At 42.0% G+C, this 25,523-nt stretch overlaps 2 protein-coding genes across 3 annotated transcripts in view; both read left to right on the top strand.

Moving 5' to 3' along the window:
• Window positions 1-20,008, top strand: part of usp9 (ubiquitin specific peptidase 9) — a 36,906-nt gene extending 16,898 nt beyond the window's left edge. The window contains 33 exon segments of the mRNA XM_034128631.1: window positions 247-360; window positions 460-688; window positions 2,114-2,209; window positions 2,375-2,586; window positions 3,034-3,274; window positions 3,403-3,552; window positions 3,685-3,805; window positions 3,888-4,018; window positions 4,222-4,500; window positions 4,612-4,749; window positions 5,355-5,492; window positions 5,771-5,937; window positions 6,045-6,153; window positions 6,293-6,439; window positions 6,534-6,680; window positions 6,773-6,980; window positions 7,070-7,105; window positions 7,108-7,289; window positions 7,592-7,779; window positions 7,870-8,043; window positions 8,154-8,295; window positions 8,577-9,333; window positions 11,137-11,260; window positions 11,343-11,568; window positions 11,773-11,902; window positions 12,026-12,211; window positions 12,332-12,552; window positions 12,645-12,733; window positions 12,829-12,985; window positions 13,274-13,486; window positions 14,675-14,704; window positions 16,236-16,334; window positions 17,898-20,008. Of these exon segments, the coding sequence (XP_033984522.1) occupies window positions 247-360; window positions 460-688; window positions 2,114-2,209; window positions 2,375-2,586; window positions 3,034-3,274; window positions 3,403-3,552; window positions 3,685-3,805; window positions 3,888-4,018; window positions 4,222-4,500; window positions 4,612-4,749; window positions 5,355-5,492; window positions 5,771-5,937; window positions 6,045-6,153; window positions 6,293-6,439; window positions 6,534-6,680; window positions 6,773-6,980; window positions 7,070-7,105; window positions 7,108-7,289; window positions 7,592-7,779; window positions 7,870-8,043; window positions 8,154-8,295; window positions 8,577-9,333; window positions 11,137-11,260; window positions 11,343-11,568; window positions 11,773-11,902; window positions 12,026-12,211; window positions 12,332-12,552; window positions 12,645-12,733; window positions 12,829-12,985; window positions 13,274-13,486; window positions 14,675-14,704; window positions 16,236-16,334; window positions 17,898-18,071 (5,755 nt within the window). The 3' untranslated portion in view covers window positions 18,072-20,008.
• Window positions 20,009-20,843: 835 nt separating this feature from the next.
• Window positions 20,844-24,521, top strand: LOC117481103. Of its 2 annotated transcripts, XM_034128629.1 has the most exons (3): window positions 20,864-20,968; window positions 21,257-21,475; window positions 21,720-24,521. In XM_034128629.1, exon 3 carries the CDS (start codon window positions 22,593-22,595, stop codon window positions 23,835-23,837), a length of 1,245 nt encoding a protein of 414 aa, XP_033984520.1. In that variant the 5' UTR covers window positions 20,864-20,968; window positions 21,257-21,475; window positions 21,720-22,592; the 3' UTR covers window positions 23,838-24,521. The 2 variants fall into 2 exon arrangements, with proteins under 2 accessions (XP_033984521.1, XP_033984520.1); XM_034128630.1 differs by lacking the exon at window positions 21,257-21,475 and having other exon boundaries at window positions 20,844-20,968.
• The last annotated feature ends 1,002 nt before the right edge of the window (window positions 24,522-25,523 follow it).

Below are 25,523 nucleotides of genomic sequence, written 5' to 3'. Positions count from 1 at the left end.
ATGTAGGCGTATTAGGTCACACTCACACAACCTATAGGAGCTGCACAATAAATCAACAGTTGTGTCTTTTAGCTATTGAGCCACTCAATTGAAGTAGCTTGTTCAACAGTGGGTAATTAGCGAAGAGCAATGGTACCCAGTGACTTAACCCCCACCAGGCCCGAACTACATGACCTTCACAAGAACGTTAACTGACCTTAAAGCCACAAGTGTCTGCCCCTATTGATTATCTTGTTCTTTCTCTAGGTTCCTGCTAAAAGATGGCCAGCTGTGGCTGTGCGCCCCTCAGGCCAAGCAGATCTGGAAGTGTCTGGCTGAGAATGCGGTGTTCCTCTGTGACCGGGAGGCCTGCTTCAAATGGTACAGTATGATTTGATGTCTTTTTGCCTTTTGGCTTGATTGAATTCCTTTTACATTTGTCATTCAACCGGCATCTGTTTTATTGCTGCCACTGAATAGGTACTCAAAGCTGATGGGTGATGAACCAGACCTGGACCCAGACATCAATAAGGACTTCTTTGAGAACAATGTCCTGCAGTTGGACCCATCTTTGCTGACGGAGAACGGCATGAAGTGCTTTGAGAGGTTCTTCAAGGCTGTCAACTGCAGGGAGGGCAAGCTGGTGGCGAAACGCAGGGCCTACATGATGGACGACCTGGAACTAATAGGCTTGGACTACCTCTGGAGGGTGAGGAGATTTTTTTACAACAGGCACACACCGAAAATATGTTTGTTATCGCTGAGGGAGGCAGATGGATGACAGGGAATTCAGCCTATTTATATCAATTTTTAACTGGCTTAAAGAATGCTTGATGTACCTTTTTCAAAAGTACATACTCCACCTAATATTCCATCTCTCTCAAAACATTTGCTAAGTTGCTTCATGCATCTGCCTCAAGCCTTATGGCACTTGTGTCAGGCAGAACATGGAGCTGAGTGCTCTTGAAGACTTCTCCTGGATCCATTGTGGCTTGGATTGTAACTCATTTGTACGTTGCTTTGGCAGGGCTCGACATTATAAATGGCCCACTAGCCCGGAAGCCCTATTTAGATACAGCATAACGTACTTTCCACTTGCCCGCTCGGGCCACTACAAATATTGCTTTAAAAAAAAAAGATTGTCCTGTGGTATTGGTATTTTGAAAAGCAATTTTGTTAAATTGTTTCATTTATTAATGCTACAACATAGCGTTTCGTAAGGCGGTTGTCGTTGTTGGGTGAAAAGCAAACAGCTGTTTGCTGCAGAGCGGGAGCACGCTCGTTCACTACAGACTTTCTCGCCACCTAACCATTCGCCAAAATGTTTTTAATACCAGCGGTAACCGTCCAAGGGCCGGGCAAAAAAACAATCTTCAAATAAAAGAATGTCACCGGAGGAGTTAAAGGAGTATGAGAAGAAGAGTGAGAGAAAGTTTCAGCCACACTGGCTTGATCGATGGAGTTGGCTTCAATATGATGCCAATATAAACAAGGTCTTTAGTCGGCTCTGTACATCAATATATTCGCTATAGGGAAATGTCCCAGCAGTTTAGGATAATGAAGGTTCTAATCTATTACATAGCCATTACATTTCTAACTCCTAATGACAGGAAGGCAGAAAGCGCATTATACAAATAATAATATAGGCTACTCATAATAATGATAATAGCAGACATTTTTTAACAATGATCACAATATAATTATTTTAATAAACCAAATATGAACAATTGAGGAAAATGAGGAAGAACTGATGATTCAAATGTTGTAGTAATGTAGTTTGTGCATAAATTACTATTGCAACAAATGTGTTAATGTGTTTACTACTACTCTACACTTTTCACTGTGGCCTTGAAGTCAGAATGTTATGAACAAAAGAGGAGTTGTGGGCACAGTAGAAACAGTTACGATGCTTTGACTTGCACTACGCACATGCTTTTTGAGATCCTCTCTTCCCCTAAAGCCAATACTGAAATGTTTCGCCACTATATTGCAAGAGAAAAAACAGCAGTCCTCTAGTGTGTTGCACCTTGCCCCCACTTGTATTGTGTCTCCTCTTTACTTTACAGACATTAAAGCATGGAAGCCGGACTCTGAGAATAATTTAATTTTTTTGAAATGTTCCCTTCTCTTCCAGGTGGTCATTCAAGGAAGTGATGACATAGCCAGCCGAGCTATAGACCTGCTCAAAGAGATCTATACCAACCTCGGACCAAAACTACAAGTCAATCAGGTACATTGACTTTTCTATTTTAGTGAGAGTGGGGTTTGTTCTTTCTAATTTCCTGTCAAGGTTCATCCATTAACAAAGGCCCTAAGCAGGTGTCGATTTAAATCATTTAAAATGACTTGTTTTGTTACCTGTCTTCATTGTTCTACCCGTTTCCTCTCCCTTTAGGTTGAAATTCATGAAGATTTCATCCAGTCCTGCTTTGACCGTCTGAAGGCCTCCTACGACACCCTGTGTGTGTTAGATGGAGACAAAGATAGCATCAACTGTGCCCGTCAGGAGGCTATTCGCATGGTGCGAGTCCTTACTGTGCTCAAAGAGTACATCAATGAGTGCGACAGTGACTACCACGAGGAGAGGACTATACTGCCTATGTCAAGGTACAGTCACAATGACGACACGCTTTATTACATTTGCACAAGAGGTTATATTGTTCACCTTTTTTGTTGTGGCAGGGTTACGGCGAAACTACTGTTCTAATTTTCATAAAACTTGTTGGAAGGGTGTAGCATTGGTCTATGAGGAACCCATAACAATTTGGAGTATCACTCGCCAATTCATTTCTAATGCTCCTTGCTTTTGCTCTCTTGAAAATACACAGCGTTTAATTGTCTCAGTTCATATCAGGATTTATACAAAAGAAAAATATGGATTTAATAATTTCCTGAATTTTCTGCTTTTACTAAATCTTCTGCTTTAGTCCTTATTTGTTGCTGCCCGTTATAAAAAATGTTTTACCGCCGTCTCAGGCTTGTTGCACACAAATACGCGCACCTGTATTAATCGGGCTGCACTAAAACTTTTTTCCCCCCACTTTTCTCTTGCAGAGCTTTCCGTGGGAAACATATCACACTGATCGTCCGTTTCCCCAACCAGGGGCGCCAGGTCGATGATCTGGATATCTGGTCACACACCAACGATACCATCGGCTCGGTCCGCCGAGGCATCCTCAACAGGATCAAAGCTAATGCTGCACATACGAAGATTGAGCTTTTCATTGGCGGGGAGGTTGTTGATCCAGCTGATGACAGGAAGTTGATTGGTCAGCTCAATTTGAAGGACAAAACGGTGAGAATATTAGACTGTTGTTGTTTTTTTGATGCATCAGAAAACACAGTTCAACTGATGTCATTTGTTCTGTCAGTTCTTTATATCTATTTCATTAGTGCTAACTCATTATCATTGTTTATTTATAGCTGATCACGGCCAAGCTGACCCAGGTGAGTGCCAACATGCCTTCGAGCCCAGACAGCTCTTCTGATTCATCAACTGGCTCTCCTGGTAACCACGGCAACCACTTCAGCGACGGGCCCAACCCTGAGGTGGAGAGCTGTCTTCCTGGTGTGGTGAGTTTAACCTGGGCTGATTTCCAAGTGCTTGACATGTGTCACAATAATAAGGGCTGCGTGAGGATTTAATTGAAGTGGCAATGCATTGTAAACAGCAGAACTCTTGACACCCTCTGCCCTGTTCCACAGATCATGTCGCTGCATCTGCGCTACATCTCCTTCCTGTGGCAGGTGGCTGATCTGGGCTGCAACCTCAACATGCCACTGCTCAGAGATGGAGCTCGGGTTCTCATGAAACTCATGCCTCCAGGTATACATTCACCAATAATACACAGCCACTTTACTTAATGTAAACATACATTGGCTCATTGGTCATTTTTCTGTTTCCTTAGACAACAATACCGTGGAGAATCTGCGAGCTGTGTGTCTGGACCACGCCAAGCTCGGGGAGAACAGCCTCAGTCCTTCACTGGACTCGCGCTTCTTCGGCCCCTCACCCTCACAAGTGCTATACCTCATTGAGGTGGGTCTCAGTGTGTTTGTAATACATTCTCAGTTGGCCATTGTGTGACAAAATATGTTAATTAGTAGTGGTTAAAATTCTATTCACTGCAGTTTATCAATGTGCCAAATTTGAGAGTTTTTACTCCTACTCCACCTAAATGTACTACTGTCCCATGCCAGCCTACTTATAAGAAGGTTCACACTGTTTTGCCCATGTTGCAGGTTGTTTATGCTTTGCTGATGCCAGCCAGTGCCACTCTGGGCGAGGACGCCAGCGACTTCCAGTACAACTTCTTGAAGAGCGGTGGGCTGCCCCTGGTGTTGAGCATGCTCACCAGAAACAACTTCCTCCCATCGGCGGACATGGAAACACGCCGTGGCGCTTACCTCAATGCGCTCAAGATCGCCAAGCTCCTCCTCACTGCTGTAGGCTTCGGGCATGTGAAGGCTGTGGCTGAGGCCTGCCAGCCCAACGCAGAGGGAAATATTCCCGTCTCTCCGGTTAGTCCACAAAGACAATTGTCACAGACACATACCTGCTTGACAGGTATTGTACTGCCGTATCTGGCATGTTTTCGTCTTTTTTCACAACCTGCTTTGTATTCTCCACAGATTAATCAGGCCACTCACGACCAGGCTCTGGTCCTCCAGAGCGCCCTGCAAAACATCCCAAACCCTGCCTCAGAATGCATGCTGCGCAATGTAGCCATCCGCCTCGCCCAGCAGATCTCTGATGAGGTAACAGAAAATGTAAGTAAACGGATAGAGGATTTTAATATAACAGAAAACAGTGAATTAGTCATTTTTTTTTTTACGAGAATCCTTCTTCAGGGTTCTTACGGTCATTAAAAACCTGGAAAAGTCATGGAAATTCAAAATGATAATTCCAGGCCCTGGAAAAGTTATGGAAAACAATATTTTTGGAAAAGTCATGGAAATGTAACTAAAGTTGCATCAAATATAATTTATATTTTATCTAATCGCCGAAATAGTAATACTATAATGATAATAAATACTGTATAGTAATGAAACGTAAAATGGCATTTAACTGACGAGGTATTTTGCTGGTGAGAGATTTTAGTTGCTTTAGCCTGTAGGAGCTAGTAAGCCTATTTGATTTGTTTTAGATAGGCACAACAAGTTTCATATGCAGACCTTATTTTCCTGTTCCATGTTAAAATAAACCATTTTCAGTGATACCGCTGAGAAAGAGTAATTTTTTTTGGTCATGGAAAATTAGGTAAAGGTCATGGAAAAGTCATTGAAAATCATTGGTGAAAAAGTGTATGAACCCTGCTTCTTGTGTTGGTGCTGTCTGTAATAATGGCTTCTATGGGACTACTTTTTTTCACCAGAATTTCTTCCAGGCATCAAAGTACATCCCAGACATCTGTGTGATCCGAGCTGTTCAGAAAATAGTGTGGGCATCAGGCTGCGGAACAGTTCAGCTCGTCTTCAGTTCAAATGAAGAAATCAGCAAGATCTATGAAAAGGTGAGTTGCCTTTGAATGTTGCACATTTTCTTTGTAATATTCCCTTAAATATAGTCACAATGTTTTAAACAAAAAAACATAATACAAGTTCAATTAAGCTGAATAGAAGACATGAGGAGAGACGGTAATAGCTCATTCCCAAAAAGCACTAAGCTTCTAGCAAGAGACAGAGAGCTCTCAATGGCTTAGTGGACTTTCAGGGGATTAGCAATTAAACAAATTGCAATGGTCTATGTATCTTTGCCTAATATCTGTCTTTGATCCTTTTTTCTTTTTAGACAAATGCAGCTAAGGAGCCAGATGGGGAAGATGAGCAGGTGTGTTGTGAAGCCCTGGAGGTGATGACACTGTGCTTTGCCCTCATGCCCACGGCTCTGGACACCCTCAGTAAAGAGAAGGCTTGGCAGACCTTCATCATAGACTTGCTACTGCACTGCCACAGCAAGTAAGTACACCAGGAAACTTTCCAACTGAGACTGAGGCATACATTTACTGACCTTAATGGTGGAGACGTCCTTTTCTGATGGTAATGTTGTCATTTGTGTCCCACAGATCTGTGCGTCAAATGGCCCAGGAGCAGTTTTTCCTGATGGCAACTCGATGCTGTATGGGCCATCGACCCCTCCTCTTCTTTATCACCCTCCTCTTCACTGTGCTAGGGGTGAGTTGCTGTTCCCTTGGGTTTATAAAGACTATAATTTGTCCTCCCCCCTTTTTTTTAATGTATTATAATGCATGACCACAGTGCTAGACATTTAAACTGCTTACAAGATCCTAATTTTAAATGTTCCCGTGTCCAGAGTACAGCCAAGGAGCGAGCCAAACATGCTGGAGACTACTTCACTTTACTCAGACACCTTCTGAACTACGCCTACAACAGCAACATCAACCTGCCAAACGCTGAGGTGCTGCTCAACAACGAGATCGACTGGCTAAAACGGATAAGGGTAAAAGCACCTGCTCATCATATGTCTGAAGAAATACGATATATTATACGTAGTTTACGAGTATTGATGATACACAATATGTTTTATTTGCTAGGATGAGGTTAAGAGGACAGGGGAGACCGGTGTGGAGGAGACCATCCTCGAGGGCCACCTTGGGGTGACCAAAGAGCTTCTAGCCTTCCAGACACCAGAGAAGAAGTACTACATCGGCTGCGAGAAGGGAGGAGCAAACCTCATTAAGGTAAAACAAACACCTGAAATATGTACTCTTCTTATGTTTCCTTTTCTTGTAACATTACTAAGATATTTCTTTCTACCTCTTTTCTTGATTAGGAGCTGATCGACGACTTCATCTTCCCAGCATCTAACGTGTACCTGCAGTACATGAAGAGCGGGGAGTTCCCCACAGAGCAGGCCATCCCAGTGTGCAGCAGCCCCGCCTCCATCAACGCTGGCTTTGAGCTCCTCGTGGCACTGGCTGTAGGATGTGTTCGCAACCTCAAGCAAATAGTCGACACCCTGACTGACATGTACTACTTAGGTTGGTAAACAGCAGTGTGGCAATTTCACTTGAACATTGGTAAATTGCATCATGTCTGAGAGATGTTGTTTCCTTCTCTCCCCTTCCAGGTTGCGAGACACTGACAGAGTGGGAGTACTTGCCTCCGGTGGGCCCCGACCCAACAAAGGCTTTGTAGGTTTGAAGAACGCCGGGGCCACCTGTTATATGAACTCTGTCATCCAGCAGCTGTACATGATCCCTCCAATCCGCAACGGCATCCTGGCCATTGAAGGCACCGGCACTGATGTGGATGACGAGATGTCTGGGGATGAGAAGCAGGAGAATGAGGTACAGTGGAGATGCTTATTTAGGAATCTGGTCGTCACAGAATTGTTATTTATAGATCTATTCTCTTGGTTTTTCTCTCAAAGGGCAGCAGATTTATGCGTTTAGCTTTTTACATGATTTTACCCTTTCAAAAATCAATGAGTAGTTGTAATCTCAATATTGGCAAAAAAAAAAAGTTTGCTTTCTTTAATTAAGCAACTCTGATTTTTAAGTAACCAGTGAACACAAACGGTAGCCAAAAGTAATGAACAATTGTGAAAGAGTAGCGTAATATTGTTCTTCTGTCTGTTTCGTCCCAACAGAGTAACGTAGATCCTCGTGATGAGGTGTTCAGCTACCACCATCAGTTCGATGATAAACCCGCCAGTAAGTCCGAGGACAGGAAAGAGTACAACATCGGGGTACTGCGCCACCTGCAGGTCATCTTCGGACACCTGGCTGCGTCCAGGCTTCAGTACTATGTCCCCAGGGGCTTCTGGAAACAGTTCAGGTATTTCAAATACTCAGTCAAAATGCAATAGAAATGACTTGTTTAGTAGTTGCTGATCTAATTGTATTCTCTCTGTTCCATGTGGTTTAGGTTATGGGGTGAGCCAGTCAATTTGAGGGAGCAGCATGATGCTCTGGAGTTTTTCAACTCGTTGGTGGACAGTTTGGATGAAGCACTGAAAGCCCTGGGCCACCCCGCCATGCTGAGCAAGGTGCTGGGCGGGTCCTTCGCTGACCAGAAGATCTGTCAGGGATGCCCCCACAGGTGAGTGCAGTGCTATTCCCCATGAATAATAACTGAAAAATAGTTTCTAATATATTAAAACGTGATACTTTCTTGTGTTGTTGTTGCATAATGATGTTTTGTGTTGCCAGGTATGAGTGTGAGGAGTCATTTACAACACTCAATGTAGACATCAGGAACCACCAGAACCTGTTGGACTCCATGGAGCAGTACGTTAAAGGAGATCTGCTTGAAGGAGCCAATGCCTACCACTGTGAGAAGTGTAATAAGAAGGTAAGAACGGAGCTGCATGTCGTTGTTGTTGTTGTTGTTGTTGTTAAGCCCTTTTACTAGTTTGCATGGTTAAATCGATTTACTTTCTTGAAGAAAATGCCCCTCACAATTTTCAGCAGCCCCCTCAGTACTTCATTCAGCCTGGTCTAGTTCTTGGATAAAAAAAAATCCTATACAAATATTTAAGCCTATGACTATTTCCATGCAGATTTTTTATTCAATCACTTCGTTGGAGGTTTATTCAAAAAGACAGAGACGTAACCCTTTGCTCTCCTTGTCAGGTGGACACTGTGAAGCGCCTGCTGATAAAGAAGCTGCCGCCGGTCCTGGCCATCCAGCTCAAACGCTTCGACTACGACTGGGAGAGGGAGTGTGCCATCAAGTTCAATGACTACTTTGAGTTCCCCAGGGAGCTGGACATGGAGCCGTACACGGTAGCTGGTGTGGCTAAGCTAGAGGGCGATGACGTGAACCCGGAGAACCAGGTGATCCAACAGAACGAGCCCTCTGAACCCACGCCTCCCGGCAGCTCCAAGTATCGCCTGGTTGGAGTGCTGGTCCACTCAGGCCAGGCCAGTGGCGGACATTACTACTCCTACATAATCCAGAGGAACGGCGGCGACGGCGAGAAGAACCGCTGGTATAAGTTTGACGATGGTGATGTGACTGAGTGCAAGATGGACGATGAGGAGGAGATGAAGAACCAGTGCTTCGGAGGGGAATACATGGGCGAGGTGTTCGATCATATGATGAAGAGGATGTCGTACCGGAGGCAGAAGCGCTGGTGGAATGCCTACATCCTCTTCTATGAGCGTATGGACTCACTGGACAAGGACAGCGAGCTTGTCAAATACATCTCGGAGCTGACCATCTCCTCCACCAAGCCCAATCAGGTCAAGATGCCGGGTGTCATCGAGTGCAGCGTCCGCAAGCAGAACGTCCAATTCATGCACAACCGAATGCAATACAGCCTGGAATATTTCCAGTTCATTAAGAAACTTCTGACCTGTAACAGTGTCTATTTAAACCCTCCTCCAGGTATGAATCCTTCTTCCTAGCGTGCTGGTGAATGGGTTGCTTTATTCAAAACCTATTAAATGGATCATGAATGTCTTTATTGTATATTAAAAAGTTGAAAACTAAATGTAGATAGTTAACCTCATCTCAAGCCTTGGGATGTTTTAGGAGCACACGTTGCTGCCCGATAAAGGATGGTAATGAACTGAATATTTTTGCCTTATGAACCCAATCTAATTTTCCCACGCTGTGTAGCTCTGTTTTAAAAGCTTCTTTTCTTTTTACCCGTTTAGGCCCACAAGGCAGAACAATACATAAATAGGCTCCAAAGTCAATATTTTGGGATAATCAATCAACAAATTAAAATACTTGAATTATCCCAGGGGGAATTACGTTTTGTGAAAGTTGAACCGTATTAGATTAAAATGAATAGATATTTATATAAAAATAATTTGAAGTATAAATGTGCAATCAAAGACCTTGTAGCCACTGGGAGAGCGGGATGTCCTTATATATGGGAATAACAGTCCGTCTCTGTACCACAACATGTGATTAAACATAAGGGATCAACAATGTCCTTTATATGAAACATTTGACACATAAACATACAGTCATGATGATTGTACGGGCATGATGTGGGATTTGAGTACAGCAGCACAGGATAACATCACTCTCTCCAGTTATGACTGTATGCCAAAACCCCCAGAGGGATTCTTTGATCTTTTGAACGATGAACTCCTCATCGTATCTCCATTTTAGATTTCAGCTCTCTTGAACATATAGCAGCTGTCATTATAATTCAACTACTAATCTTTGACCTGCTTCTCAAAAAATGTATTCAAAGTGTGGCATTCAGCACAGGCTGCCGAGAAATGCACTGCCTCTGCACTGCATTATTAATAAAGCCAGAACCCCTAACTGTTTCACAGGAAAATAAATATCAGAGGGCATTATGTTTACTACCTTGCATCCAGTTTAGATACTAATGTATTTTCTTCTGAAGAGATTTTTCCTTTTTCCCTACTGATCAAACACATTGACCCGGTATGTTAGTCTGAATGTATGATATATTATTTATTGATTGGCTTTAGTCGGAGATCAGTGGACTTTTTTTTGTAGTTTGCTCTTAACGCTGGAGTCTCCTGGTTGCTTTATCAACTGCCTTTTGTGTTTCATCCTAATTTAGGTTGGATTGAAACTGCATCATTTGTGATTTTCTGTCTTTTAGTGTCCCTTGCATCATTAGTCATAATATCTTGTATATGTCCCACAGTCACATCATTGCCTTTGTACTTGATGCACATTGGATTGTAATTGAAATGTCCTAATGGGCCTCGAAGCATTAACAATATTTACAGTTTTCCTGGCATTGTAACCAGGAGTTGTTATTTTATAGTCTTATAATTAGGAAACAAAAGTGTATAATACAAATTAGGCTAACATTTGAGTAAACAGCCGTAAAGCTGAAACTCTGCTCTTTAACATTATAGATGTTATTTGATTGCAAAGCCTGTGTGCTGGAGCTCAGAGCCAAAACAAGGGCAGGTGCATCAATTCCCTAGTTTTTGCACACTGCAATATCATTCGATTTATGATATGGCGTGTATCCAAGTTTTTATAATGTGCTTACCGTTAGTCTAGGGCATCATTTTTGATGATGAATTATTTCGATATATATTCTCTTTAACAATTCGGTTACATGTTCCAACCTTGAGTAATATGTTTGTCTCTGGGTGTAGCTTAATGGATTGTTGTCAGCTTATTTTATAGTACTAATGAGGATTATTGTCTCTGTTATGTTAACCATTGCTCTCTTTCTATCAGGACAAGACCACCTTCTGCCTGAGGCAGAGGAGATTGCTATGATAAGTGCTCAGCTGGCTGCTAGGTTCCTCTTCAGCACAGGTTTCCACACCAAGAAAGTGGTACGGGGTCCTGCCAGTGACTGGTAAGCTCCGTCTGCCTCTGGGTTTTTAGATTTCCTCTCCGTTTCGTCCTCTATAACTTGTCTCCCTGTCCTTTCCTTGTAGGTATGACGCCCTCTGCATCCTGCTGAGACACAGTAAGAATGTACGCTATTGGTTTGCACACAAAGTCCTGTTTGCATTCCCCAACCGGTTCTCAGAGTACCTGCTTGAGTGCCCGAGCGCTGAGGTCCGTGGTGCGTTTGCCAAGCTCATCGTCTTCATCGCTCACTTCTCCCTGCAAGACGGGCCGTGCCCCTCCCCCACCGCCTCGCCTGGACCCGCTACTCAGGTTGGTTCAGACTTCAGCTGAGATCTGTGGAAAATGGCCTTTTAATGGAGCCCTCCTTTAGCTGCTTGAATCATAGGTTTCCCGGAAGATAATTAAAGCAGTTTGCATCGCCGGTTACCACTGAGAGGCTTCTCATCCTGCACTTTTCATATTGATGTAACCCTGCTGTTTTCTTGAGTGTTGTTTTCTATGTTTGTGTATCAGGGCTGTGATAACCTCAGTCTAAGTGACCACCTGTTGAGAGCTGTACTCAACCTGCTCAGAAGAGAGGTTTCTGAACACGGCCGTCACCTGCAGCAGTACTTCAACCTCTTTGTCATGTATGCAAATCTCGGTAAGGAGCGCGCAGCATTCACAATCCTGCCATGTACATCTGTTCCTCTGGGAATGATAAAATATAAGATCATGCCAAATGTTATTAATTGTTCGGGACTTAAAGATGTTTCCCCCCTTGCAGGCCTGGCAGAAAAGACCCAGCTGTTGAAGCTGAATGTCCCTGCCACTTTCATGCTGGTCGCTCTGGACGAGGGTCCCGGCCCTCCCATTAAGTACCAGTACGCTGAGCTGGGCAAGCTCTACACTGTGGTCTCCCAGCTGGTCCGTTGTTGTGACGTCGCCGCACGCATGCAGTCCTCAATCAATGGTGAGTGTTTTACCCTTCAGCCACAGAAACATTTGAACTCATGAAAGAGAATTTGAGCCCAATGAAGAAAATATAAATATGATCTATTTGCCTCTTACTCTAAATGTCCTCCCCCTCCAGGTAACCCTCCTCTCCCTAACCCGTACGGGGACACCAACCTGACGACCCCTGTGATGCCGGTGCAGCAGCTAGTGGCAGAGATCCTGTTTGTGAGGACCAGCTACGTGAAGAAGATCATCGAGGACTGCAGCAACTCTGAGGAGACGGTGAAGCTGCTGCGCTTCAGCTGCTGGGAGAACCCTCAGTTCTCCTCCACTGTGCTCAGCGAGCTGCTCTGGCAGGTAAACGGAAACAACATCTATAATTCTGTTGGTGGCTTACTTGTTTCTGTCCACAAGACTTCAGATTGTGTGTGTGTGCTGTGCGTCTGCAGGTGGCATACTCCTACACTTATGAACTGAGGCCTTACCTGGACTTGCTGCTACAGATCCTGCTCATCGAGGACTCCTGGCAGACACACAGGTCAGACTCACTGCTCTGTGGTTCAATTAACAGTGCTGTTTGTTTTGAATGGGATCTGAATATGAATTGTATTCTTTATTCGTTTGGTTGTGTAGGATCCACAATGTGCTGAAGGGCATTCCCGACGACAGAGATGGGCTCTTTGACACCATCCAGCGCTCCAAAAACCACTACCAGAAACGAGCCTACCAGTGCATCAAGTGCATGGTGGCCCTCTTTAGCAACTGCTCCGTGGCTTACCAGATCCTACAGGTACAGTACTGACAGATGTCCTTTTAGGTTTAAGAATGTTTGGAAACCATTTCTGTCTCTCCTAAACACAAGGAATAATATGGCCAAGATTTATTGATAAAATATGTAACGTTGGCTTTTTTCTTGTTTTTTTACTTGTCAAAACACGATCATTAAAAACACAATGACTTGTGCACAACATGGAGACAGATTCAAATGATATATAAATGACTTTATAGAGCAGTGTGTTCCTCCTTCAGTCACAGGTGTACATATGTTCTAATCGGCTTGTGTTTCTTCCTCATACAGAGTAATGGTGACCTTAAACGAAAGTGGACGTGGGCAGTGGAGTGGTTAGGGGACGAGCTGGAGAGGAGACCCTACACGGGGAACCCTCAGTACACGTACAACAACTGGTCCCCCCCGGTCCAGAGCAACGAGACCTCCAATGGCTACTTCCTGGAGCGCTCGCACAGCGCACGTATGACACTCGCCAAGGCCTGTGAACTCTGTCCTGAGGAGGTAATCACATTGACATTTTAACCCTCACTCACACATGCGCACACACACACGTTCATTTACATTACCCATCAGTCTTAGGGACTGTGCTTAGGGAGCCAAACCATTACAGCTCTAGGACACTGTTTGTAGGTAAAACATGTGATGTACAGTGGAAAACATCTGGATTTCAGAACAGCTGCTTAAAGTCCATATCAGACTTTTTTGATCAAACATCAGTATAGAAGGAGGGTTTTCTGTTGCATGCAAATATGCAAATATTTGGGAAAACACCTCAGTCAGACATATCTGATGTTGCCATGGGAACATTTTAAAGGGGCAGTTTGGCAAAGGGCAATGACTATATAGATTGTTTTTGTGAAATGTTCTGTCAAGATGTTTGCCTTCTCTCCAACATAATGGAACTAGATTGCATCTGGCTTGTGGGTTTTAAAGTGCCAACCATTCAACAACAATGTCTCTTTTCAGAAATCATTACCCGGTTTCTAAAGATAGTCCACAGACCATTTTGTGAGCAGTTCCAAGTAACCTGTTCACGATTTCTGGAAAGACATTGCTAATGAGTCATTTTTGTTGCTGCTTTGAGATCTACAAGTCAAGTGCCATCTGTTTCTATTGTATACGAGAAAAGGCAGACCTCTCTTCAGCCAATTTCTCCTACACTTGGTTATCCTCACTAAAACAATGTATCTATTTTAGATTTTGGGGTAAATTGTCCATTTTTAAAAAAAGGGTGTACACTAGTGAAGGTAAAAAACAAATCCCACAGATATTGCGTATGAGCCAGAGGAGCTTAAACATCACACAACATGACCAGCTTTTATCTTTGTGTAAAGGTATATATGTATAACATTAATGGTAACATTAATAATTGATACTTTTTACGATTATTTAATTGTTTATCTATCTAATGTCATTATAAATTGATCTTGTTTGGGTTTTTTAGCCAATGCTTTTTTTTTCTCCTGAAATGTTATGGTATGATTTTATTTATTTTTTTAAAGTGACATTTATTTGATTGGACCCATTTACTAAAAGTGTTTCCAATAAGTCATTAAATGTTAAATGTCCGCCCTAAGCAACAGCCATGAATATGTTGCTATGCTGAATATCGTTTTGTCTTTTATTCATGGCTTTATGTTGACAAATGCAGTCAAGTGACACACTTCTCCTGTAATATTCCACACACAGCTCAAGTGCACTCAGGGAAGCCCAGGGAAGGTCAGTATTCCAGGCACCACAACATAAAAGAAGGAAATGAAATTGTGTTAAATAATCAGCAGAGAAACAGTTGGCCTATGTTTAGATCGCAGCACATTTCACACTTTGTTTAGCTAGAATTGCAAAATGTTAAGTTATTTGTAGCTTTAAAAGTGATCCGTGGCAGAGGCTAGAAGCATTACGCCATGTTGAGTCCTCGTAGATTTTTCCCATTTTGTCAACTTTGCTCCATTTTCTTTTTGTCCTATTTGATATGCATTTTAAAAGATAACAAATGTCACATAAAAAGTTAAAAACAGGAGACTAGCGAAAAGCTATCCAAAGTGCTAGTGATAAATGAATTAGCACTTTGAGTTGTCAACAGTTCATATCTACAGTGCATACCTGAGATGTGTGTTACTGTTTTTCTGTTCACTTCTCAAACTGTTTACAATGTTCATGCTGTGGTAGCAACACAGATTGTGACCATAGATACAAGATTGAACTAAATTGCCCTCCATCATGTTGTCCCCTCGCATAGTAAAAGAAAAGGTGCACAGGCAGCCTTTTAGTGTAACTGGCATAATAAATCCTGTTTTACAGCGGCACACAGTGAACACATCTTTGTTCTCTCGCTGCACAGTGATTCGCCAAAGCCACATCACTGGAATAGTCCTCCATCTCACTCTAGTGCTGGTTTTTGTTTTTGTACTCCTTCCCCCAAACTCAAACTGTGATGCCGCCAGCCACCTGCATCTGATTGAAAAAACTCAACTCTCAAAACTTCACATTAGTTACAACATTTTAACTGTGAGGACATCGCTGTACTGTGCTATGTTCTCCATTATGCTAATGTAGCCAGAATAATTCAACATGACTTGAACCCAACATACATTCTACTCTCTTCAGTTAGATGGGTGAAACAAAACATTTTGAACATTTGAACAACATTTGACAAAAAAACCTTTAACTCGGGGTTGTCAATCATTTTGCATTAGATGTCATCTATTACTAAATGAGCTTCATGTGAATGTGTTGATAGCCTGACAGGTTCTGTTGTTATTCCACTTAAGACTACATCACGTTATAATGTATGTTAAAGAGAAATGTAAAATACCATGAAGCGTAGATATGTGATTAACACTGAAATGATAAGGCTGGTGTTAATTGACATTAATAAGATAACATGTATGTGCAGCCTTGTCTTCAGAAAGTGGCACAGTGAGATGACCTCCACAGAGGTTTCTTTGCACTTCATGTTTTAGATATTTTTAAAAATGAATTAGCCGCAGCTCTCCAGCTGAGAGGATGCTCTCGGGTGTATAATCCACCCACACACAAAATGAAAACTCGTTTAAACATAATTTACTCGATAACAGAGCGCAGTTGGAAATGTAACTTCCCCACATAACTCAAAAGCTTCAAATTATACCCACTGTTTTTATCCAAATAAACTAGCAATTCCTGCTGTGTAAAATTCATAAAAATACAATCTTTTTTTACTTTCAAAGTGGAAATTAATTTGCGTTAACGTTTCTTTCATGTCTGCCAGGAGCCCGATGAACAGGAAGCACCTGATGATCAGGACTCTTCCCCTCCAGAGGACACGTCTCTGTACCCCCACTCTCCTGGGACCACACAGTTTCAGCAGGTAGTGTGTCAGGGAACCTTTACACCCTCATGACAGTCGGTGGCGTATGTTGTAACTGTATTCATGCATATTGTGCATGAAGTGGACGGTTTGTGTCAGTTTGTGTAGCCATGAATAAAGCCAGAAACAAGGCTTTACAGAATAGTTTGAAGCTTCACATTCAAATAATGTGCAGTTTAATATTTTTAGTTTTTGACTCTGCACAGTTAGAGTAATGACTAGGCTTCAATAATATTACACTATTTGTAGAATTACATTTCATTGATAGGATTGTTTCCAACTCTTTGGATCCAGACCTTTCTAAAAACTCCAGAGCCTCGTCAAGAAACCAACATGTATAATACAAAAAGAAAGATGTAATTATTTCCAAAATTCTGCTTTATTCCATATTTTTTAAGTTAAAGCTTTTAAGAAAACCACATTTTCCAAAAATGTCATGAACAGCTTATAAAGGCAAAATAAATGGCCAGGCCTTAGAGAATTGATCCTTGACTGTTCCTACAGTCTGAGATGTGCCCGGTCTAATTGTTACTGATAGGGCAGCTTAGTTTTTCTTCAGTCTGAGGAGAATCAGCCACCAAGTCATCGATGTAGAAAAGTCTGCAGCCTCTGCTTGGTCAGCTGTGATCCTTTAAGTCCTTTGACTTCTCCCGGATATGTCCGTTAAAAGATTAGGATCATTAAAGGATTAGGCTGGCAATACTCTTTTGTTTCTGTTACCGTCAACAAATCCTGTTAAAAGAGCGAAGCAAACAATGCATTAGTCCGTCTCCCAGGAAGCCACGAATCGACTCGGAATCAGACGTGTCCGTGATGATGGAGCAACATGTCACTCAGGGCGAAGCGTGGCGTGTTAGTGTTTAAATGTAACAACGGTGCTCTATGGCACAGCAACTAGATCAGGCATTGGATGAACGGACAATATGTGTTAGTGGGATTGGTTTGTTGTTGGTGGTCTTTAATAGGATTAGTCGGTGAGACTTAAAAATGACGCTCATTAAAGGGTTGAAGGTTACGTTTTATTCAATTCAACTTAAGTTACCAGATTTTACTTACTGTAACTTGGAAATGGTAATTAACAATGTTTTCAATTTTTGTAGTCAAGTTATTTTAGACGTTTACTGTTGCAGACATTTAATAAACTGAATGGAGTATTTATTAATGATTACCACATTATTTTGAAACCATTAAGAAACCTTTAGTAAAATCTATAAATGAAACATAAATGGAATGAGCAAACATTTAAATAATTTTGTTAATCATCTATTTGTTTATCAGTCTATCAAAATTACTTGTATAACTGTAATACAGATTTTAACTGATTATAATACGTTGTTAAACTGCTCCCTCTATATATGTAATGTTGATACAAAATAATTACTTGAGTATAGTGATGAGTCTCGTAAAGTTCTCATAGACTTATATACAATCTGACCAGTGGAGGCGCCCCCTGCTGGCCATTAGACAGACTGAAGGTTTAAGGCAGTAACACTGATCAGAAATTGTTGTCGCCACTTGTTTACAATCCACTGATTTCTGTCCCCTTTCCCCCCCCCTCCCCAGAACAACCACCCCCATGGGCAGCCGTACACCGGGCCTGCTGCTCAGCACATGAACAACCCTCAGCGCCCCGGTCCTGCCTCGGCCCCGACTCCAGGGCCCGCCCAGACCCCCCCCACCCCAGGCCCCCGGGCCCACTCCCGGCCCAGGCCCGCGAGCACAAGAAAACTGGGATAGCACCGAGGAGGTCGCCCCTGCACCTGCACCCGCACCCGCCCCCGCCTCCACCGCCCCCGCCCCCGCCCCCGCCCCAGCGCCTGCCCCGCCTAAGGAGTAACGTCCCGCCCCCCCCTGCTGTGCCTCGAGCCTCCATCGTCCCGCTCTCCTTCCTCTCATCCTCCGGTCAACAGAGCTCCTCGTCGGGCCTCTCTCTGTCTCTCTGTCTCTTTCTATCTCTGGCCTCAAGGCAGGGCAGAGCTGGTGGCCTCCTCCTCCTCTCCGGGCCACCTCTCGCCTGTGGGGGGGGGGGCGCTCTTCCCTGGCCTGGGGCTGCCTGACGGTGCGACAGGGGCCTGCTGGCGGCTGCAGAGGCGAGGGAGTGGAAAAGAGTTCTAATAAAGAAAATGTACCCAGAGCCGACGATGCTGATGCGCTTGTCTACACGACGAAAAGGTGTACATAGTATGTTAATGTTTTTGACTGTTCAGATCCCCCAGGAGCATAACTCTGTGTGGTTTGCTGTTGGGAGATGTTGCAGATATTATGAAAAACAAAAATGGATATTATAAATAAGAAAAATGCCCAAAAAAACCTGTAAGAAGACAACAACTCCTCTTTGTTTTATCACCCATGCTCAGCAGTAAAGTTTGTTCTACCATCGGACGGTTACTGGTCATTCAACTGTAGAAGGACGCATTGTTATTATCATAATTATATTATTATTCTTAAGCTCCTTGGCAACCTTATGACCCATGCCGAATCAACTCACGAGCTGTGGTTGGTTTTAGTGTGAGATCTGGAATGGTTGGGTGGACTTTTACGGTGTTTGGTTGATGTGAAAAAGCAGTGATGCAACATTGTTCTGAAACTCATTGCCTTTATTTTATTTTATTTTTTGTTTGTTCTGGTAATTAATTCAATCCTTTTTGAAGCTCTAGTTAATATGCTGTAACATTTAGCATGGCTTCTCACCAGAATAGTGTAGCCCGAGGGAAGACTTGTGATCATAACAACCTAAATCTGTTCTTAATCCACATCTCCAAAAGGGTGTTGTGACCCTTAGGTTTCTTTTTTTTTCGGTTTCTTTTTTTCTACTCATCTACCCTATCTACAATGAGGGTGATATTTTGAACCAATGTATGAATAAGTGGCTTTTCAATTGCACATTATAATCCTACAACTTCAACATTTGGCAGTCCGTTTTTGGTGGGATAGACAGCTTAGCTTTCATTTTTAGGAAATCTGAAAAACGAAATACATATGCAACAGAATCGCTGCACTGGGTTATCTGGTGTTTGATAGACTGTGGTTCACCTCCGTCTCTGCGATAGAGCCTAGTCGTAGACACACTCGTTGACCATCGGCCGCCTTTCTGCCGTGGAGCTGGTCAGGTTTGGCGACATGGATTTGTTTCGGGATGAAGTAACTAACCCTCGCGCTGTCGCTCCACGGAGAATAGGTTCCCCAGCAGGGTTCACCGTAAGAATAGCGGCTGGTTAGTCATGTTGCAACTCGAGCTAACTTGTAATTCTGTAGGAGTAAAAAGGTAAACATCAGTAAATACTGTATTTAATTGGTAACTTGAATGCATGTATCTTTTTCTTTTTTTTTTGTCTAAAACATACCAAATACTCCTGCAAATGAAAATATTCTGCCCATCGTATTATATTTAAATATTTTTGCTCTTATTTTATAGAATTTATTTTGTTGTATTTCACTAAAATAGAATTTGATTTAAGAGGAACATTTTTGTCCTTGTGTTATTTTTAAAGAAGATATTGACTGTACAGAGTTCTGCGCCCTGTTTTTTGCCGACTTTTGTTTTGGCCATGGTGTGACGTTGAATTCTGGAGCTACAGTCGCGATGTGGACTTTCACTTTGTGAGGTTTTTTGTGCACAGAAATATAACAAAAAAAGCATTGCGCCCTTAGCAAATAAAGAACATGGAATCTTGCCCGTGTCTCATTTTTCACATGTGGACAATAAACAGTGAACATCTGCCAAGCATCACAAGAGTTCATCCAGAAAGTCTGAAATGATACACACAATATCGATGTTTCTGCATCCAGCTCCAGAGGGAACATTTGTAATGTGGTGTATTAGGTAAAAAAGACAATGAGTAATAAAGCTGGGGAAGGGTGGTTAATATTCAGAGAAAAGATTCTGAACTTCTGAGATTAAAGTTGTGAATAAATGAGAAAATAAGAGAAATTGAATTTTCTTTGAGATTGTACATTCACAATTTTACCAAAAAACATGTAATTCTCTGAGCTTAAAATCAAATATATTTGGAAAAATTGAAGAGAAAGTATGTTTTGTGACTCCTTTGTAATGACCGCTTCATGTTTTAGTTTTACATGTACTATTTAGGATATGTGAGTAATTGAATACTTTTTCATTATGTACACGGAGCTAAAACTAATAGTGTCACACTCGAAGGTCCTGGTTATACAGTTAAATCAATGTCCCTGTAACAGTCTATAACAGTGAAGGTATGATTTATTGCAGAACCTTTGGATTAAGCTGCATGACTTTACCTAATGTGGCAACAAAATGTGCAATGTTTTAAATAGGGCGCCTAGCCTGTAATACAGGGCGGTTCTAGGGGGGGGGGGGGGGGTCAACGGGGTCCAGTGCCCCCGTAACACCGATGTTGGACCCCCCTGTGGCCCCCCTAAAAATGAAAAGTTAATGATTAAACGATTTATTGGCTGACGGAATGGTCAGAACCAGAGCTGGGCAGAACTAACGTTATTCGTCCTTCTAGTCGGACCCATTAGAGCGGTGCACTCACTTTCACTGTCCGGCTGAAGCACGCGAAAGAAAAACAAACACTTTTAATCTCGGATCAGAGGCTGTTGTATCCAAGCAAGATTGAAACCTACGTTTCGAGACACTACCACGAGAATTGAAGGTGAGTTAAACTTGTATCCGTTTAATTGTTACAAGGTAAGACTTTAGGTCAGTAAGTGTTGTTGACTAACGTTAGTTAACGTGGGCGACGTAATCAGCGACAGCAAACCTGTTGCTTTCATGAAAAGGCTCAAACGTTACTTGTGAGCTTTGCAATAATGTTTGGAAAGCTTTTAGCGTGATTATACATTCGTCTTTGTGCTATATAGTTGTGAAATGTAACTAGCGGTTATACATTTATATTCTGCGTTGCTGAAGTGTTGTCCTCCCCGTTGTGTTTGCTCTATAGTTCTTCAAAATGAAACGAAAAAAGGATATGTCCTTTTTCGCGGCAGACAGTAACACAGACACAGCAGGAAGTGCAGATTGCCACAGAGAGAGAGAGAGCCTGAGGACTTCTCAGGAGAGACTGATCTTGAAAGTGAGGGTTCAGAGCAGGGAGAGAAAGATGAAGGGTCGCAGAGTGAGACTGAGGAAAGATGTGCATCCACAAGTGCTGGAACATCAGGTTTGTGATTTTGAAATACAAATGGGCCTGCTTTAATCTTAGTTACAGTTCAAATGGTTTGTCTCTTGTAGGAGTGTGTGTGATACGAATTCATTACATTTTCCCTCGCGTCATACATTTATTAATATAGATATCTAATTTGTGGTTCTTCATTGCTCTGGTAAATGTGCATATATCATTTATAATTATCTGTTACAATTATAATAATAATAAACATATTTATTTGTGTTATCTTTCTCCACAGATATCAGCAAATGCAAAGAAGAGCCACCAATGCAACCAAACTTTAAATTGTTTCCAAGGACCTTGATGGGCGACCGGAGAAGGAGTTTCAAGGCAGACTGGTACAAGATTCACCCCTGGCTTGAGTACTCCAACATGTCAGACTCTGCTCATTGTTACGCCTGCAGACATTTTAGCCCTCCGAATAGCACAGACACTGAATTTGATTCACCTTCAGGTTTCAAAAAGGCTACATACAAAGAGGGGGGATTTGCAATCCATGCCAAATCTGAGCGGCACACGCAAGCAATAATTGCATGGAAAGACTATCGGAGAGCTGTGACATCTAATGCAACATTGGCAAATGTACTTAACAAAGAACATAACACACAGGTTCAAGAAAATCGGGAATATATAAAAACCATAGCCGAAGTGCTGCTACTTACTGCGACACAAAACATTGCTCAAAGCGGACACAATGAGTCAGCAGGCTCAGATAATAAAGGGAACTTCATGGCAATTCTAGAGACAATTGCTAACCATGACAAAGCTGTTAAAAAAAAGGTTGACTTCCATTCATAATGCAAAGTACACAAGCGAAATCATTCAGAATGAAGTTCTGTGTTGTCTTGCAGACATGGTTCGATCTGAAATAACAGAGGAAGTGAAAAACAGTGAAGTCTTTAGCATCATGGCAACTTAAACAAAAGAACAGATTTCTCTTGTAGTCAGGTACTACTTCAACGGTGCTATCCAGGAGAGTTTTCTCCATTTTGAGTCAGCAGAGAGGCTCGATGCAGCAGGGCTTACTGAAAAAATAATTCACATATTGGAAAGTCACGGTCTGGAATACAAAAACAACCTTGTAGGCCAAGCATATGATGGTGCTGCTGTCATGAGTGGTCAGCACTCAGGGGTCCAGGCTAAATATGCTTTTTATATTCATTGCAATGCTCACTGTCTAAATCTAGTTTTAGTAGATACTGTCAAAGCTGTCCCAGAAGCAGAGCAGTTCTTCTCCTTACTAGAAAAGCTATACGTCTTCACATCTGGGTCGTATGTCCACCCCAAATGGCTAGATATTCAAAGAGAGTTGTACGAAGGTGCACCAAGAGAACTCCAGCGATTGAGTGACACTCGATGGGCATGCCGATTTATATCTCTTCGTAACATTATGGATAGATTACCGGCCCTCAAGCGAGTACTGCAAGACATAGCCCAAGAACGCAATGGTGAGAGATCTATTGAGGCACGTGGTCTGCTGGCACAGTTGGATCTAGAATTCATTGTGCATCTTGTAACACTCCGTAAAGTGTTTGGAGAAACACAACTTCTCTCTGAGATGTTACAATCTTCATCCCTTGACCTTTCAAAAGCTGTTGACTTAGTTGGCTCTTTAGTTCAGACATTGAATGACTTCCGGCACGAGTCATTTTTTGATAACTTGTGGGATGAAGTGTTGAACATTTCTGAGCAATGTGGTACTGCAATACAGCCAGCAGCAAAACGACCAAAAACACTAAGCTCTAAACGTGTTGAAAGCTGTGTACCGACTACTGTTGGACAGAGAGAGACGGAACAAGATAAACACGGGTTTCGTACAGCCTTTTTCTACCCTGTCATTGATCAGATGCTCAGTGAGCTTAATAGGCGGTTTTCAAAGACAAACTGTGACATGATGAATAGCATCCAAGCTCTTAACCCCAAAAGTGATGCATTTCTGAAGAAGACAACTCTGTTTTCATTTGCTCAGTTGTATGATGCAAATATTGATGACTTGGGGCATGAACTACATCAGTTCAGCAGACTTTTAGATGGGAAAATAAAGACTGGCATGCGGAGACCTGATAGTACAGGTGAGCTGGTTCAGTTCATTGAGCCTTATAAAGAAGTGTTTTTTGAGCTCTTCAGACTCTGCAAAATAGCAGTCGCAATCCCATTCAGTTCTGCTTCCTGTGAGCGTAGTTTTTCTACATTGAAGCTGGTCAAAACTTTTCTCAGATCCACCATAACTGATGAGAGACTGAGCAATCTGGGTGTGCTTAGTATTGAGTCAAGGAGGTCAAAGGCTTTGAATCTTGACTTATTTGTTGATCGGTTTGCTAAAAGTCACAAAAACCACAGGATTTTGTTGCTGTAATGTGACATTTTGGGAAGGAAACTACAGCCTGGGATGCAGACACCCTTATACAGTAGAGAACTGTTAATTATATGGTGTTAGTGCAAAAAATGTACTATAACTTAAGCTGAAGCTAACTAATGTGTTTTATTTTGTGTAATAAAGTTGCTGAAACAAATACTGTCATCGGAATGATTCTGTTACTGAAACTAAAAACTGTAACTATCTGAAATAAATACCAATAACTGTAGTGCATTGTTTTCTTAATGCGCAATTACTTCATTTTGTCTTTTCGTTCTGCATTTATTGGGCCCCCTCTCAGAAAATTATAAGATGACTTTTTTTAGTGTGACAGCAAATGGTTGAAAAAAAAGAAGACGCTGACGGCCAAAATGATTAACTCAAGGTTTCCAATGGGAGATGTCACGGTGACAACTTCCATATCTTGCTAACATAAACAATGTTTTTTTTATTCTTGTTGTAAAGATGAATGGTATAATAGACCTATGCAAATACTTGTGGAGACATGAGCACAAATCTTTTTGATTTGCGGTCCAAGATCTAAGAATCAACCTGCTGCTGTTCAATTTGTGAACCGTTTCACACTGACTATACATTCATCTAAAGAGTTTATTTTGACTGCTTCCCAATGTTTTAATGGACAATTTATCCTGTACGAGCCAAATAAAGTCTTATTTCTCAGTTTCCCTGACTTGCCCTATTCTTTGATGGAACTGTAGTAACAGCTGACCTTTGATAATTTGCATGTATGCCCTTCTGAAATAAAACAGAAATCTGATTTATTTTTATTTTCAAACCAAAAACAAATGATTGTATTTGTACCTGTTAGAACGTGGTGAGAACAAAGCAAAAATACGTGGATCATATACTCAAAATAACTATTACAAGAACATGATTTTATGTCATTTTCTTTAATGTATCTGAACATTTGTCTTGTTGGAAGAATCGTATATAATATTCAATTATTCAGTGACTGCATATTTCAACATATGGGAATCTTTTTAAAGATCATTGAGTGTGGTAGTCCCTCTCCCAGGCACCAGGTGGCAGCAGAGAGCTACTGTTTTATTTAACAACCCTTGTCCCTCTGTCTGTGACGTTAACATTTCCCTGCTTGTTCTTACAAATCATTCATAATCTGCGTTCTTTAACGCCGTCTTTACCGGAGCAGTGCGGATGGCGCGTTTCCACTACACGGCCTCGCTCGGCCCCGCTCGGTATGGCTAGGCCTCGTTAGGACTGGCTCACTTTACCTACCCTGGTGCATGCCAGCAGCTTTTCTGTGGGTGTCTTTTTGTATTAACTGTTGTGTGTTTGGTTATGTTTCCCAGTAACTGTCACCAAGGCTGTAGTTGCCTTAATGCAGCTAGATGCAAAATACAGTAGCCTACGCCCCTCACCTCATTCATTCAATCAAGTCATGCATTTTCATTAAATGTTATACTTCTACATTTAAGTTATTCATTTCATGTTCATGATAAATGTGATCAGATCCAGTGAACTCTGTCTCAATAGAAGTATGACCAGTGCTCAAAAATTGGTGTCACATTTTTTTGTATTTTCATTGCAGGCATGAGCAGTCTGAAATAGCATGAACACATTTTGAAAATTCAGTTTGTATGCCAGTTCATGTTCAGCTTTGAACTACAGCTTGTTTTACAGTCACTCTCTGCACAGCCTCCTCAC

Source organism: Trematomus bernacchii, unplaced genomic scaffold, assembly GCF_902827165.1.
Source record: "Trematomus bernacchii unplaced genomic scaffold, fTreBer1.1, whole genome shotgun sequence".
Classification (NCBI taxonomy): Eukaryota; Metazoa; Chordata; class Actinopteri; order Perciformes; family Nototheniidae; genus Trematomus; species Trematomus bernacchii.
This window is presented reverse-complemented; position numbering and strand designations above follow the sequence as displayed.